The sequence below is a fragment of the Dothidotthia symphoricarpi genome, assembly GCF_010015815.1.
Source record: "Dothidotthia symphoricarpi CBS 119687 unplaced genomic scaffold P153scaffold_2, whole genome shotgun sequence".
NCBI classification, from domain to species: domain Eukaryota; kingdom Fungi; phylum Ascomycota; class Dothideomycetes; order Pleosporales; family Dothidotthiaceae; genus Dothidotthia; species Dothidotthia symphoricarpi.
The window spans coordinates 1,824,312-1,838,921 of record NW_022985009.1 but is presented as its reverse complement, the minus strand read 5'-3'; the positions used below and the strand labels follow the sequence as shown (position 1 = coordinate 1,838,921).

The following is a 14,610-nucleotide window of genomic DNA, read 5'->3' as shown; positions in this document are numbered from 1 at the left end:
ATTCGGGGAGTGCGGATGAATGGCCATGGACGACGCGAAGGCATCCAATCGTGTGCAGGGCCGCACCCAATGAGTGTGCACACTTGTGCCGGCGGTCTTCATTTCGCATGTGTAGCCCATGCAGCCACGCATTTGGCGACCATAATTAGCGCACAAAGTTATGCACCACGCTGCCCTAAGCTCGCCCATTGTCACCCTCGCGAGTCAAATCCTGGTCGCAGCAGGGGACTGCCGTCTCTCTGGCTAGAGTGGGCCCGCTTGCGCTGCGCCCCGACTCCCCTCCCACACCAGTCGTCGACCGAATCCGAGCGTCAGCCCGTGTGCCTGGTCATCTTTTACTTTTCTAGACTAAACCGCTGTCTCGTCGGACGCTGATCTATGCTACTTATCCAGGCTGTCCCTTCCGCTCGTTGTAATTTCATCATCCAGGGTTTATCAACCATTTCACTTCCACATCGTCACCTTCTTGGTATTCCTTTTTGGTTTACATTTGTACAGTCTTTCCCGTCGACTTTGTGCATTGTAACCGTTCCTTCCTTTGCATCACTCCACCACCATCTTCGTCGACGCACGATCCTATGACATCTTCCTTGACTCAGTAGAACCACCTATTAGTAGACAGCTTCGTCCATACAAGCTGTTGTCCAGTCACTCCTTCGACAACCCAACCGCACCATTACAACTAATACATCATCTATACGCATCGGTCTCTTGAGAACACCATCTTATTGACCCATCACATCCTCACCTCGACTCTAACTTGTAAGTGGATCGAAGCCATACATGCCAATCTGTCCTAACCGGTCCAAGTGAATCGAGACCATCACATTCACAATGGAAGGTTCATATCCCATGCACCCATCCCAGGCCATGCAGTCTTCATTCTTCTACTACAACCCAACCCCACAAGAAGAGAACACACGCCAACACGGACACTTCACACCACACCCATCGGGCCAGTCGACCTTCCAGCCTCAACAGATGTACTACCAGAGGCCAACATCATCGCACTCCCAGATCTCTTACCCACAAACCGCATACGCCAACCAGATGCTGACACCTGTTGCATCGCCTCAACCCATGTACCAGAAGCCCACTATCCTTATTGAGCCCCATGGCTCCCCCTACCTGCAGCATCTCGACACCGACTTTTCTTTCGCACCCGCCACACCGCCTCTCTCAGCATGCGGGAGCAGCATCAGCAGCCCGCCTTCGATTTGCGAGTTCTTGCCAACACCAGTAAATGGTTTCTTCGCCGGTGAGACCATCGAGGGCGTAAAGCAAGGCTGTGAGGGTGAGGTTTTCTCTGAGATTCTGTGCGCTGGAATTGAGTGGCGCTCAACCACCCCACCCATGACACCAGGTAAGCACAATTCACAAACAATCCCGAATAGTAGCATAGCCGGCGGGGTTTGCTACTTTCGGTGATGCGGTTGCAAGTTGTACCGTAACAGTGTTGCTGACTGGAACAAGTGTTCATCCAACCGCCTTCGGCTAGCCAGGGATCGTACCTGTTATCCGCAACCTCGTGCCCCTCGCTTTCCCCATCACCTTCGCCCATTCCACGTTCGTCATTCGTTGAGGCTGAGGACAACTTCTGCAACCCTCAGGATCTTACCGTTTGCGGATCTTCAGAGCTGCCCACACTTTGCCCTAGCGACGAAGAACACAAGATCATCTTCAAGGGTGAGGTTGCCAAGATTGAGCCTGCGCATTCCTTCGACTTGTCTGGCCTCCCCACTTTCGAGCCCTTGTTTGAGCTTGACTGCGAGGACGACTTCACCGGCCTAGTTCACTTTTCCAACAGCGACAACACCCTTCTGACCAGCAAGCGTCAACGACTTGACCTTGTTGCCTTCACTTCTGAGGAGGACTTCGTCAGCGACGAGAGCTTCACAGATTTCGAGGAGGATTTAATTCACGGCCTTCCCCTCACCCCTGCTGCCAGCGACTACTACTCCGACAACATGTCGATCGCATCCGCACCTAAGAGGCGGTCAACCAAGAAGTCTCGCTCGGAGTATAGCGAGGCCGAGTCCGATTACCAGGGTAAGACTCAGACATCTGGTGATGACAACACCGCGTCTGGATCTTCAAGCCAACATCATTCAGGTCACGAGTCAAACGCAGACAACGCCGTCGGCTCCAGCTCTGATGAGGGCGCTGCAACATCCACGCAGCCAACCAGCCGTCGCGGCCGTAAGCAGTCATTGACTGATGACCCATCCAAGACCTTCGTCTGCACTCTTTGCTCACGCCGCTTCCGCCGCCAGGAGCACCTCAAGCGCCACGTCCGTTCCCTTCACACTCACGAGAAGCCATTTGAGTGCACAGACTGTGGCAAGACGTTTTCCCGCAGCGACAACCTGTCCCAGCACCAGCGCACTCACGGCACCGGTGCCATCGTCATGGGTGTGTTGGATAGCTCCGAGCTTCACCAGGGTGCTTACGACAACCAAGACCCTGCTATGATGGGTCGCGTCCTTTACGAGGCTGCTGCTGGCATCTCAAGCTCAAGCTCTGACACCTACTCCGACCTTGAGTCTTCGCCTTCGAAGATGCGCAACAAGAGGAAGCGTGACGAGTAGACTTCGCTCGCTCGTTCACCCTTCACTTCTCTTTGCATCTTATATAACGACTCATCATGACCTCACCCTTTTCAAAGGGTTTTACATCACGCACGGCGGCTTCTACTATTACGCGGTTACGCAAGGGTGGCTCGGTTAGACAGGCTCCACATATCTCCATTGGCGGTCTCCTTCACCTCTTGGTTGCGGTAAAAAGTTCACTATATCTCTTCTTCATCTGTATCATACCGGTCGGATTGCACACGCATTCACCGGGTCTTCTTATATCACGTTTGGGTTTCGCGTTTAGCATGGTACTTCTACAGGTTTCAGCGTGGGTTACTGGAGGGTTAGATCTGGTGTTTTCTTTCGTGGCAATGGTTTTCTTGCACACACACTTTACGATGGCATGGTCATATCCCTATCGGCCACTATCGCCGCGTTTTCTTTACAAGCTCTCGTCTTCTTCGAGTTCTTACTCTCGTTGTAATGGGCTGCGACTGAGCACGCCAATCGTTCTGGGAATATTCGATTCTGTCATATGCATTGTAATCGGCTTCATCGCCTCTACTGCATATGCACGCTCTTCTCTTTGCGTTCAGTAGGTTAGAGTGCTGGCACACATCAATCATAACAAACTTTACCATCACCTCACCTTTTTTTGCTTTGTTGACTTCATGGTTCGGCTTGTGACGCGCGTCCCCGGTGTCTACCTTGATGATCTTCGCGTCACTTGCACTTTTCATCAAGGTTTACATAGTTTGTCACACAGGGAAAGCTTATTTCGTTTCCTGTTTGACATATGGGACATCGAGATGCCACCATCCGATGCGCTAGATACTAACAAACTCTAATCATCTCGATTGGGATATGGTTTGCATTACATGGTACGTTCCGCAAACTTTGGCTAAGCACACTGGTTGTCAGATGTTCATCCCATGGTTCGAGCAAGCCCGCGTTAGTGTGGGAAAGTTTTAGCGAGCAAAACCTACCAAACAAACCAGCAAGCAAGCACGCACGCATCCCACCATGCCCGACCAGAAACGTCACTCGCCTTATTTCTTTTCCCGTCTCGCGTGCTGGACATGTCGTCTTCTTCTCTCCACGTCATCGCGCTGATCTCGGGCGGAAAGGACTCGTTCTTCTCCATCTTGCACTGCCAGGCTAATGGTCACTCCATCGTCGCGTTGGCAAATCTTTACCCGCCGCCTTCGTTTGCGGCGGGTCAGGATGGAGATATCAATAGCTACATGTACCAGACCGTGGGGCATGCCGTGATTCCGCTGTACGAACAAGCGCTAGCCATCCCTCTCTACCGCCAAGAAATCACTGGTAAAACAGTCAATTCAAACCGCGATTATGAGTTGTCAATCGCACAGCAAGAGCAGGAACAGGATGAGACGGAGGATCTGGTGCCGTTGCTGGAGAGAATCATGTGCGCGCATCCAGAGGCAAACGCCGTGTCTACAGGCGCGATCTTGAGCACGTATCAGCGGACGAGAGTCGAGTCTGTTGCGTTGAGGCTGGGCCTCACGCCGCTGTCATATCTGTGGCAGTATCCCTTACTCCCCCCGTATACGCAGTCGTCTCTTCTGCATGATATGGCGGCCGTGGGACAAGAAGCTGTGATCATCAAGACTGCGTCTGGAGGTCTGGATGAGGGCTTTTTGGGGCTGGATGTTGCACAGCAGAAGACTATTGCCAGGTTGGGGAAAGCGATGGGACGATTTGGCGAGGAGAGTAATGGTGCGATTTTGGGCGAGGGCGGCGAGTTTGAGACGCTGGCGCTTGATGGGCCGAGGGCGCTGTGGAAGAAGAGGGTTAGGGTTGAGGCTGCGGCGCCTGGCGTGTTGGAGGGCGGGCAGACGGTGTTTAGGATCAAGGAGAGTAGGCTTGAGGAGAAGAGTGGGGACGAGGAGGGAAACAGCGCGCCAGTGAGGGTACCTGAGCTCTTCGACGAGGAGTTCAAGAAGGTACTCGAGTCCACAGAGCACGACGACGCCACGCTTCCCATTGAACCCACAGAAACATCTCCCTCGGCAGCCTCAGAATCTCTCCCACAGAACACAGCCAACTCCACCCCCACAGCATTCACATCCTCCAACCTCAGCAGCCGCACGTCCAGCTCCCCCTCCCGCCAACTCACACACATCCTCCTCCGCCTCGCCCACACCCTAACCCAACACCACCTCCCCAAATCAGCCATAAACCACTGCACGCTCCTCCTCCGCAACATGGCCGACTTCACGATCCTCAACCCCATCTACGCGCAGTACTTCAGCGGCGTGAACCCCCCCGCGCGCGTCACCATAGCCGCAGGCGACGCGATGCCCAGCGGCGTGCACGTAATGCTAAGCGTGGTCGCTGATAAGTTGGGCACTGAGCAGCAGGCCAGACGACAGGGTCTGCATGTGCAGAGTCGCAGCTACTGGGCGCCTGCAAACATCGGACCGTACAGTCAGGCTATTTCCGTCCCGCTCCCCCTAGTCCAGACAAACAGCAAAGACGAAGACGAAGACGGAGATAAGAAGCCCAAGCCCGACGAAATAGTCTACATAGCAGGTCAAATCCCGCTCGTCCCCGCATCCATGGCCGTCTACTCACAAGCGGGTTTCACCGGCCAGGCCGCCCTGTCACTGCAACATCTATGGCGTATCGGCCGCGCAAAAGGCGTGCGGTGCTGGACGGCGGGCGTAGCTTTTATCCCCGCAGGCGCACATGCAGAGCAGCGTGTGCGCACCGCTCAGCGCGTGTGGAAGGCGCTTCATTCTGCACCCTCCGGCCCATCCTCTGACAGTGACGAAGGAGAAGAAGAATCACCAGACCCCTGGGACCGCCTAAACCGCGCCAAAACCTCCCCGTTCAACGACACGACGCTCCGCCTCCCTATCCCCGATCACACCACCACATCCACTTCATCCACACCCCCCTGCTTCGTAGCCCAGGTCTCTTCGCTCCCGCGCGATGTGGATGTAGAATGGAGCGCTATGGGCCTCGCATCTGCCTCTGTGACGCAGACGCAAATGCAAATACATGGTTCGGTGCTGACGCGTGTGCAGACGGAGAATTCGCGGTCGCGCTTCTATGCGCTTGAGGTGAGGGAGATGGCGGATTTTGAGGCGCTGCGTGAGGAGGGGGTGAGGGAATGGACGAGCGCGACATTGTATGCGGGGCGGGGGTTTGAGGGAAGTGTGCAGATAGGGATGGGTGTGCAGTGGGTGCCTTGTCATAGGGTGTGGGGGGATGATGGAAAGGAGGTGAGAGGTGTGTTGGTGGGGAGGGTGGATTGGGATTGAGATGAGAGGCTGGCTTGCTTGTGGATGGAGTGTATACCCTGTTGATCGGTGGGGAGGAAGGTGTATGGACGACGACATATCCACTCTTAGCAAAGGAGTTCAAACCAAAAGAATCGACATTATACTCGTACAATCATACCTCCTTACCCGTCTCAAAACCCAGGCCTCGTCCTTTCGCCCTTCCAAAACCCCATAACCTCCCCTGTCTCCCCAACCCACTCTTTAACTCCCGTAACAACCGCCTTAGCCATCCCCGCATTCGTCCCGCTCCTCTTCCTGCCCCCACCCGTCGCGCCGCCTATCCCGCCGGTCGCTACTCCATACCCAGACGTCTTCCCCGGCGTGATGTAGCTACTCCCGTCGCCCGTCGCGTACTCAGATCCCATAGATGGGAGGACGTTCTCGCCAGCCGAGAGCGAGACGAAGAGCGCAAACGGCACGAGCCAGACGCACAGGCCGAAGTAACTCGCGATCTCGGTGAAGGAGGGGATGTTGGCAGCGCGCGAGTAGGGGTAAGCGGCGTATGCGGAGGCGGGTGGCGGCGCGCTGAAGTGGCGGAACCAAAGGTAGTGGTTTGCTATGACGAGGCCTGTTCCTGGTAGTCAGCACGCGCATTCGTGTCATCTTCGAGGTAAGATACTGGCGCAGGCGCAAGCGCATTCGGTGGGAGAAAGGAGAGATGAAGTACGTACCACAAGACAGCAAGAACAGCGGATCCGTCAGCTTGACAATCGGGAACCTGCGCAGGTTCTGCGCGTACACCCCATGGCTCACAATACTCAGTGCGCTCAACCCGATCGGGAACTTATCCACAACCAGCAGTAACAGCTGGACAGCGACGACGCCATAGATGAGGCGGTAGAGCAGTTTCTTCGCAAACACGGTGTGTTCTTCAACAAGTTCGGAGAGATAATATAGTCCGGATGCTGTGACACGTATGTACAATTAGCCATGTATCCCTTTCCTCCAGCAAGATGCTCAGAATATCTGTAACAATGAATAAGAACTTGGTGAGAGAACATACCAATAGCAAGCGTCAGAAATGCAAACCCCAGCACAACACCCACGTATCCAAGAAACGGCAATATCCACATATTCGCGACTCTTTTTTTTGGGCTTTTGGAAAGGGGAGGTCTGCGCGGCGATGAGGTCAGACAAGGTGGCAGGAAGGAGGGCTCGCGGAGAAACGGCCGGGCCGAGGAGGGGGGGCGCCGATCGGCAGAATGTGGGGGTCGGTTTGGCCAAAAAGTTGTTCGTCGCAAGGAAATCTTGGCACTCCTTCTACAACCCAGACGTCTGACATACAGCAACGCCGCGACCAGACCTTCACACTCAAGAACAACACTACAACACCGCCAAAATGTCGCGCCCAGAAGACATCCTGTACGTCGTCACCCACTCATTCCATCCTACCTACCTCCACACTAACAAACCCCCCAGCCCCCCAGACCTCTTCTACAACGACTCCGAGTCCCGCAAATACACCACCTCCTCACGCATCCGCTCCATCCAAGCAAGCATGACCCACCGCGCTCTGTCCCTGCTCTCGCTCACCGCGCCCTCGCTAATCCTCGACGTGGGCTGCGGCTCGGGGCTAAGCGGGGAGATCCTGTCAAACGATGCGCCGGACACGCCGGGGGGGCCGCACATCTGGGTGGGCATGGACATCAGCGCGTCGATGCTGGGGGTAGCGCTTGAGCGCGAGCTGGAAGGGGATTTGATGCTTGCGGACGCGGGACAGGGCGTGCCGTTCCGGCCCGGTACGTTTGATGCCGCGATCAGCATTTCCGCCGTGCAGTGGTTGTGCAATGCGGAGACGAGCGAGGAGACGGCTGCGGGGCGGCTGTCGCGTTTCTTTAATCAACTGTATGCGTCGTTGCGGCGTGGGGGGCGCGCTGTGTGCCAGTTCTACCCGAAAAACGATCAGCAGAAGAAGATGGTGTCGCAGGCGGCGGTCAAGGCGGGGTTCGGAGCGGGACTGCTGGAGGATGACCCCGGGACGAAGAATGCGAAGACGTATCTCGTGCTTACTGTTGGTGGAGGGGAGTTGGATGGGGATATCACGGGTGTGGTGCGTGGGATGGATGGGGTTGATGTTATGGACGCGCGTCGCAAGATGAAGGGGATGAAGCGTGGGGAGGAGAAGAAGGGGAGCAAGGCGTGGATCCTGAAGAAGAAGACGCAGATGGAAGGACAGGGTAAAGTCGTCAAGGCCACGTCCAAGTACACGGGCAGGAAGAGGAGGATTCAGTTCTAGATATACCCACCCACCATCACAACGGTCATGCATAGCGAGGCGTTATGGGTTTTTAGTATCGACACGACGAGGAGAGGGAGTAACAATGTCAATTCAATCATGCACCATGCTATATACCAACTAGACGTACAGCGCTATTCACACTCCGGCCGACCCAGTTGTACAATCCAAAGCATTCAATCGTCAAGGAAAAGATCGTCCAGACATGGACGACCCCAGTTGAGCATCATAGATGTCGTGGTATTCTCATGCCTTCTCCATCTGGCCCAGAACAGCGCGAGTGAACTCCTTGGTGGTCGAGTTGCCGCCCATGTCTCGTGTGCGGACCTGGCTGTAGGGGTGTTAGTGGCGCAATCAAAATATCAGCAGAATCAATCACTCACCCATCGGCAATGACCTTGTAGACGGACTGCGAGATGCGGTTGGCGTGGTCGTCAAGACCAACGTGTCGCAGCATCATGGCGGAAGACAGGATCAAGGCAGTGGGGTTGGCCTGGCCCTTGCCCTTAATGTCGAGACCGACGTGACGGCACCCGGGCTCGAAGACGGCGACGTTGCGACCCATGTTGCATCCGGGAACGATACCAGGACCGCCAACAAGACCGGCGCCAATGTTGGACAAAATGCCTCCGTACAGGTTGGGCATGACCATGACGTCAAACTGCTGCGGCCTCGAGACACACTGCATCGAGGCGTTGTCGACAATCATGTCGTTGGTCTCGATGGTGGGGTAGTCCTCGCCCACACGCTTGACCGTGTTGCGGAACAGGCCGTCGGCGAGCTTCATGATGTTGGCCTTGTGGATGCAGGTGACCTTCTTGCGGTTGTTGGCAAGCGCAAAGGCAAAGGCGAACTTGGCAATGCGCTCCGACTTCTCGCGGGTGATGATCTTCAGCGACTCGACGACGCCGTTGACCGACTGGTGCTCGAGGCCCGAGTACTCGCCCTCGGTGTTCTCGCGGATGATGCAGAAGTCGATGTTCTTGTGGCGCGTCTCGTAGCCGGGGATGTTCTTGAGCAGGACGATGGAGGCGTAGATGTCGAGCTCCTGGCGCAGGGCGACGTTGAAGGAGCGGTGGCCGGAGCGCTCGACGGGCGTGTGCAGGATGCCCTTGAGGCCGAGCTTGTTGCGCTTGAGCGAGGCGATGGACTCGCGGAGCAGCTCCTCCGAGTGCTTGTCGCCCGTCTCGACACCCGACACGTCGACCTGCTCCCACTCGACGGGCACGTTGTCCGCCTTGAAGACCTCCTTGACCGACTCGGACACCTCGGCGCCGATGCCGTCACCTGCGCTGTGTTCAATATCGGCTCGTGGCTGGGGGAGGCTGTCGCCGCCTACCGGGAATCAGTGTCACCGTGTACTTCCCGCCGAACTTGGTGGGCTTGAAGATGTCCTGCCCGACCGTCGCCATGGCTGCGGCGTGTTAGCGACGTCATAGGGATGCGGTGCATGCGTGGGCCTACTTCGAGCAGCCATCGAGGGTCCGCATCGTGCGGGCTTCGCGCCCCGCAGGAGCATCTGGCGTGGCCTGTCAGCAGAGCGGCCGCGGGCCAATTGGCGGTGCGTCGTACCTGGGCGGATCGCTGGGACGTCTTGGACAACATGGTGGCTGCGGTGGAGTGGAGAGGGCTGGTGAGAGATTTGCGATGGAGGAGCTGCAGCTCCCGCCATGTCGGAAAATGCAGCCCTTGGCGAATGACCGACCGCACTTGCCGCATTCGTCACCTATCTAATCAATCTCCGATGCACGTCGTCTCTCCATCTCCATCCTCATCTTCATCTCGATTAGAAAATAATCGTGATCGAGTCGGAAGTACCTGGAGAGCTGGATACAAGAGATGCGTGCAATGTTGCTCAAAAACGGGTATGAGAAGATGGATACCCAGAAATCACTACCCGACGCTGCAAAGTGCTGGCTTGTCTTTGACATGAACACTATCGACTTGGACAGTCATTCAGCTCACCATCCCCGACTGGCGCAGACAAAGGTAACGATGTGTTAGGGGTGTTCTCTTTTTCCTTTCAGTGTCTGTAACTGCCCCGTGAGCAGGTCAGTGATGCACCAGTCTGAGGTGCTACATGCTGCTCACGGCCTGTAAGAGATGGACGCAACGTGCATAGTCGATAATCGCAGTCTCATGATGTCTCTCCACATCTCACACAATATCTTCTTGTTCTTATTCATGCACCTAAGCCTCTCAAGCCTCGAAGTGCATCTTCCGCCATCTGCCAACGGTCACACTGCGGTGGACTTCATCGTCACTTGTGTTATTTCCACTAGGACGAGTACAACTATCGTTCCTACAGTCTATTTTGTACACATATGTGCTGCTTGAAGTCGCCTCCACACCACCGCTCATCAACGATGGGCGTGCCTGGGTCGCTCTTGCCATCCTTCTACAACCTCTTCACTTTGACCACACCCCAACAGACATCTCGTCTTACGCACACTCCCGATCCACCTTCACACAGCATCTGCAGCAGCGTCAGTTCCAGCCTCTCTCACCTCGAGGCTGAAGATAGCAGTAAAGTTGCCTTTACCGCAGTTCGACTCGTACATATGCATAAATAAACTTCTCCCCCACCACCAGTCTCTCTTCCCCACGCACTCTCAATCCTCGTCCACTCCTCGTCAACATCTTTGCCACACTTCTTACAACAGTCCACGCCTGTCCATAACAGGTGCGAAGCCCAACCTCAACTCGCTTGAACACACCCAACCGGACCTTACTCCACCCAAACAACTGCCGCCATGAAAGTCGCTGAACCAAAGTCGGATCGCAAGTGCGATGTCCACCTCCATGTACACGGCAAGGTGGAAGCGCTCAAGGAGTATGGCGAATACATCGACCCCATAGACAACGCGATCTGCTGCTTCGTTCCTGTCGAGGACGGCCAAAAGATCAAGATACTAGGCAGCTTCTCGGGCACGGTAAGTTGCGATCCATCATCATCCATCGAATACTGACACGGGGTTTGGTTAGACTTTGAATATCTTCCAAGACGCTATAGTGGATGGAGTACATCGCAAAGCAGTTTCCTACAACCCAAAAGCCGTACGCGACAACAAGCCGCCCAAGAAGTTCATGATCGAGTCCTTCTTGTACAAGACAGACAAGGGTATCATTGATACAGACATGAATGTCTGTTCACTCTCGGATGTGGTTATGACTCAAGGCGACGGCCCCGAAACCATCGGCACCATTGAACTACGCGTATACGCCACCCGCCAATTCAATGTCACTCACAAGCTCGCCGGTGTTACAAACCACATGAACTGCGACAAGAACATTGAGGATGAAGTGATCAATACGATTAGCTACCGGGAAATCCCTCCTACGCTCCAGCTGACTTTCGAAGAGAACTGTGCTGCCCTTGATTCGGTGAAGGCCAGCAGTGAGCATCGAAAGATGACCGCATTGCGTCCTGGGGATGCGCCGTGGGCTATTTTCCGCTTCCACTATCGGGACCATGGTAAGTGCTTTGTGTAGTTTGTCGAACACTGCTGACATCAAAATATAGAAGCCATTGCGGAGAAAGAGATGCAGCTGACTTTCAATCCGTACGACAAAGCTGTTGGCGAAACCCGAACTCTGGCTCTCGAACCTGTACCTTTGCTTGTGGATGGTTCAAAGCCGCCAACCAAGGACGACGGAGATAGTTCTACTCGTACGTCTTCGCCTATGCCTCCGACACCGGGCAAAGGTTCGCGAAGAGATTCAGCTTCCAAGGTGAGAGAGCCCTGCTGCCTTGACCTTAAACCTTTTGGACAATCTACGTCACCTCGACTTTTCGCCCACAACTATTGTTCCTTATATCTGACTTTTACTCACAGCCTTCCACTCTTTCCAGGAGACAACGCCACAAGGCCATAGTTCCTCCCCAGTCTCCTACCGAAGAAGATTCTCTAGCTTCCCCTGATCACTTTTCCAAACTCGAGACCCACGAGGAGATTGACAAGGACCTTGAAGATCACATCTCCCCCGACATTTCTGTGAAGTCACCGACCAAGGAGATGGCAATCCCCATGGCTGACAAAGATGCCGTCAAGGGAGAGACCGATGGTGTTGTCACAACCTCTATCATGGACAATGACAGCAGCAAGGTCCCTGAGACCTCGACAAACGGCAACATCGAGAAGACTGCCAACAAGCCCATCAAGCCTGTCGCTACGAAGAGTTTCAAGAACCCCGTCAAGAAACTTCTTACAAAGGACCAACCTACTATCAGTGGCACTGCCAGCACCATTCCAGCCGACAAGAAGACTACCGGTTCAGCTGACGATGGTACTATAGAGGCCTCCAGCCTGATCGATACCGATACGGACACCAAACTCACCAACGGCAACGCGGCTAGTGAGCCTGCGCAAGTCAAAGATGTCCTTCAAAAGGTCCCTGAGCTGCCCGTTACGCCCGTCAAGAAGCCAGTCGTCAAGCCCGCCCCTATCGTCACGACTCCTGCAGTCGTTCAGGAGAAGTCCCTCACGCCCCCGACTCCCATCACACCCGCAAAGCGTCCCGCTGAGCTCGCCAACGACGCTAAACCTGAGCTGAAGCGTACCAAAGTCACTGCAGCCTCCGCAGTACCGACGATAGTACCTCAAGTTGCTTCAAGCTCCCCAAGCCCGAGGCCGATGACTATGGAGCGCAAGCTCGCGGATCAACGCAAGCGTCTCGCAGAAGTGCGTCAGAAGCGTCAGCAGATGGCTCAAAAGCAGGCAACTATCGAGGAGCAAATGACTCCGTACAAACAGCGCATGACTGAGGAGCTGGAGCGTCTGGCCAGGGAGATGCAGGAAGAGGAGAACGCTTACTTCGAGGACGAGCAGCATTTCACCGCTAGTGTGGAGATTCTCGAGGAGTTCAAGAGATCGGATGGTGGCGAGTAAGCTTGTATCACCATGGGATGCTCATGTGGGGAGAAGACCGAGGGTAGACTTTGGTGTTCGGATAGGTAGGCCTGGAGGTCTTCGGAGTCTTTTCGAGTTTTCGGAGAGTCTTACCATCAAGCAGCTGGACGACTACCGTGGTACTCTACTGAGGCTTGGGGCTGATATGAGTTGGCTGTTCTAGTTCGCGTGGCTGGGTGGAAGGACTGCCGCGTCTCCTCCAACTTGCGTCCATCTCTACTCCGTTGAGAACAACAGCGGGATGGCATGGCGAGGTGTTGCGGCGTTCAGTGTTTTCTTCTACATTCATGAGCAGCCGTGGCGGGGATAGAGATCTAGGAGTTTATCGAGGCTCTGAAAGCGAGCAGGTTCCCATCTGCTCTTTCATGTAGAGCTCTGTCTCAACGTATCTGCTCATCACTCTAGAACTCTGCGATTCTTAGATAATTCACTTTACTCATAGACCTTCTTCACACCTCGTCCATATCAACAACAACCAATATGGATCAAAGTTTTGATGTATACGCAATAGGGTATCAAATACAATTACGATCTTCCCAAGAACGCCCCGCCCTGCTCTCGTCAACGCTCATGTTTAGTCCAAGTGACCAAATAGGGATTTCAATCTATAGCTACGCAAAACTCAACACATCACTACACCAACTCAACGTCCTGTGCTTCCATTCGTGCCGTCACGGACCACTCGCATATTCGCCTTGATGCGCTCCAAGAGCTCGGCGGCCGTTGCAATAGGAGAAGGGTGCAAGTTTCTCTGCGGGGAGCGTTAGATAGGCGGAGTGTTGGACGCGCAACAATTGATAGACCTTGACAAGAGACAATACACCGGAGCGAGAGATGATGTGAAGCAGTATAAGGATACTTACGTTAGTGAGCCAAGTAACGCACTGCTCGCGAGTCCACGTCTCCGGATCTAGACGTCACATGTTAGCATCCTGCACCTCTATTCCCAAAATCAACATACCTCCCGTGGGATCACTGCTCGGAAACAGATCTTGGCCCCAGATGCTCCAGGCTGCAACGCCTGTGACGACGGCGGCGAAGGCAAAGAACGGGCCCTATGCGTAGGTTGTTAGTAGGATGGGGAATGCCCGTCTAGCACGCTATACACGAGGTAGAGGAGGTGTTAGGGTATGGGGAGTTCACGTACACGTTGGCTTACGGCGCGGTCGATGGGGGTGGGCATTGTTGGGTTGGCTTGGGTTGTGGGGTGGAAGGAGAGGTGGTGGTGATTGTTGTAGGTACTGGTAGGTATTGTATAGATGCAATATCAAAGGACACCTCTACAACGTAGGAAGTCGTGAACTAATATACAAACAAACCCTCGCAACCATAACCCTCGGTGTCTTTCCCCGTTCCGCTCATGCAATGCCATGCGCCACACTTACGTCGTCCCCCCCCCCGCCGCCCGCAACCCAATCGCGTAACGCTCCGCGGAAGCGCCACTCCTATACGTCCGTGCGTCCCAAGCGAGCTCCGCGTCCACAACATTTTGGCCTACCCGCTTCCCAAACTCGCACGTCCAGTCAGTCGCTTTTTATAACCCCCTTCAAACGACCCGCCAATTCTCACACAGCCCCGCC

General features: G+C 54.8%; 8 protein-coding genes across 8 annotated transcripts; 5 read left to right on the top strand and 3 right to left on the bottom strand.

Moving 5' to 3' along the window:
• Window positions 1-239: 239 nt before the first annotated feature.
• P153DRAFT_392913 (uncharacterized protein) lies at window positions 240-860 on the top strand. Its single transcript, XM_033671191.1, has one exon. The coding sequence runs from the start codon at window positions 379-381 to the stop codon at window positions 580-582; it is 204 nt and encodes a 67-aa protein (XP_033528701.1). The 5' UTR covers window positions 240-378; the 3' UTR covers window positions 583-860.
• Window positions 861-870: 10 nt separating this feature from the next.
• P153DRAFT_281027 (C2H2 transcription factor-like protein) lies at window positions 871-2,588 on the top strand (the record flags this gene model as incomplete). The annotated part of the gene is made up of 2 exons (XM_033663116.1): window positions 871-1,363; window positions 1,474-2,588. 2 exons carry the CDS (start codon window positions 871-873, stop codon window positions 2,586-2,588), a joined length of 1,608 nt encoding a protein of 535 aa, XP_033528700.1.
• Window positions 2,589-3,345: 757 nt separating this feature from the next.
• P153DRAFT_363283 (adenine nucleotide alpha hydrolases-like protein) lies at window positions 3,346-6,101 on the top strand. Its single transcript, XM_033667338.1, has one exon. The coding sequence runs from the start codon at window positions 3,653-3,655 to the stop codon at window positions 5,861-5,863; it is 2,211 nt and encodes a 736-aa protein (XP_033528699.1). The 5' UTR covers window positions 3,346-3,652; the 3' UTR covers window positions 5,864-6,101.
• On the bottom strand, window positions 5,988-7,198 carry P153DRAFT_363282 (DUF396-domain-containing protein). The gene is made up of 3 exons (XM_033667337.1): window positions 6,888-7,198; window positions 6,556-6,789; window positions 5,988-6,452 (listed from the first exon to the last, which is right to left on the bottom strand). The coding sequence occupies exons 1-3, from the start codon at window positions 6,955-6,957 to the stop codon at window positions 6,016-6,018; spliced, it is 741 nt and encodes a 246-aa protein (XP_033528698.1). The 5' UTR covers window positions 6,958-7,198; the 3' UTR covers window positions 5,988-6,015.
• P153DRAFT_392910 (williams Beuren syndrome chromosome region 22 protein-like protein) lies at window positions 7,149-8,345 on the top strand. Its single transcript, XM_033671190.1, has 2 exons — window positions 7,149-7,246; window positions 7,304-8,345. The coding sequence occupies exons 1-2, from the start codon at window positions 7,224-7,226 to the stop codon at window positions 8,118-8,120; spliced, it is 840 nt and encodes a 279-aa protein (XP_033528697.1). The 5' UTR covers window positions 7,149-7,223; the 3' UTR covers window positions 8,121-8,345.
• Window positions 7,906-9,602, bottom strand: P153DRAFT_363280 (uncharacterized protein). Its single transcript, XM_033667336.1, has 4 exons — window positions 9,585-9,602; window positions 9,460-9,534; window positions 8,504-9,407; window positions 7,906-8,451 (listed from the first exon to the last, which is right to left on the bottom strand). The coding sequence occupies exons 2-4, from the start codon at window positions 9,530-9,532 to the stop codon at window positions 8,367-8,369; spliced, it is 1,062 nt and encodes a 353-aa protein (XP_033528696.1). The 5' UTR covers window positions 9,533-9,534; window positions 9,585-9,602; the 3' UTR covers window positions 7,906-8,366.
• Window positions 9,603-10,873: 1,271 nt separating this feature from the next.
• On the top strand, window positions 10,874-13,009 carry P153DRAFT_428111 (uncharacterized protein; the record flags this gene model as incomplete). Its single annotated transcript, XM_033672703.1, has 4 exons — window positions 10,874-11,053; window positions 11,106-11,595; window positions 11,644-11,852; window positions 11,957-13,009. 4 exons carry the CDS (start codon window positions 10,874-10,876, stop codon window positions 13,007-13,009), a joined length of 1,932 nt encoding a protein of 643 aa, XP_033528695.1.
• Window positions 13,010-13,673: 664 nt separating this feature from the next.
• P153DRAFT_420028 (uncharacterized protein) lies at window positions 13,674-14,389 on the bottom strand (the record flags this gene model as incomplete). Its single annotated transcript, XM_033672217.1, has 4 exons — window positions 14,178-14,389; window positions 13,992-14,085; window positions 13,894-13,940; window positions 13,674-13,781 (listed from the first exon to the last, which is right to left on the bottom strand). The coding sequence occupies exons 1-4, from the start codon at window positions 14,211-14,213 to the stop codon at window positions 13,674-13,676; spliced, it is 285 nt and encodes a 94-aa protein (XP_033528694.1). The 5' UTR covers window positions 14,214-14,389.
• Between the last annotated feature and the right edge of the window lie 221 nt (window positions 14,390-14,610).

Bases quoted from the DNA above. Each gene is read 5' to 3' on its own strand.
- P153DRAFT_392913 (XM_033671191.1), top strand. From the start codon at position 379: ATGCTACTTATCCAGGCTGTCCCTTCCGCTCGTTGTAATTTCATCATC.
- P153DRAFT_363283 (XM_033667338.1), top strand. From the start codon at position 3,653: ATGTCGTCTTCTTCTCTCCACGTCATCGCGCTGATCTCGGGCGGAAAG.
- P153DRAFT_363282 (XM_033667337.1), bottom strand. From the start codon at position 6,957: ATGTGGATATTGCCGTTTCTTGGATACGTGGGTGTTGTGCTGGGGTTT. The intron at 6,790-6,887 runs GTATGTTCTCTC...TACGTGTCACAG, and splicing joins ATTTCTGACGCTTGCTATTG to CATCCGGACTATATTATCTC. The intron at 6,453-6,555 runs GTACGTACTTCA...TACCAGGAACAG, and splicing joins GCTGTTCTTGCTGTCTTGTG to GCCTCGTCATAGCAAACCAC.
- P153DRAFT_392910 (XM_033671190.1), top strand. From the start codon at position 7,224: ATGTCGCGCCCAGAAGACATCCT. The intron at 7,247-7,303 runs GTACGTCGTCAC...CAAACCCCCCAG, and splicing joins TCGCGCCCAGAAGACATCCT to CCCCCCAGACCTCTTCTACA.
- P153DRAFT_363280 (XM_033667336.1), bottom strand. From the start codon at position 9,532: ATGGCGACGGTCGGGCAGGACATCTTCAAGCCCACCAAGTTCGGCGGG. The intron at 9,408-9,459 runs GTAGGCGGCGAC...AACACAGCGCAG, and splicing joins CACGGTGACACTGATTCCCG to GTGACGGCATCGGCGCCGAG. The intron at 8,452-8,503 runs GTGAGTGATTGA...ACACCCCTACAG, and splicing joins TACAAGGTCATTGCCGATGG to CCAGGTCCGCACACGAGACA.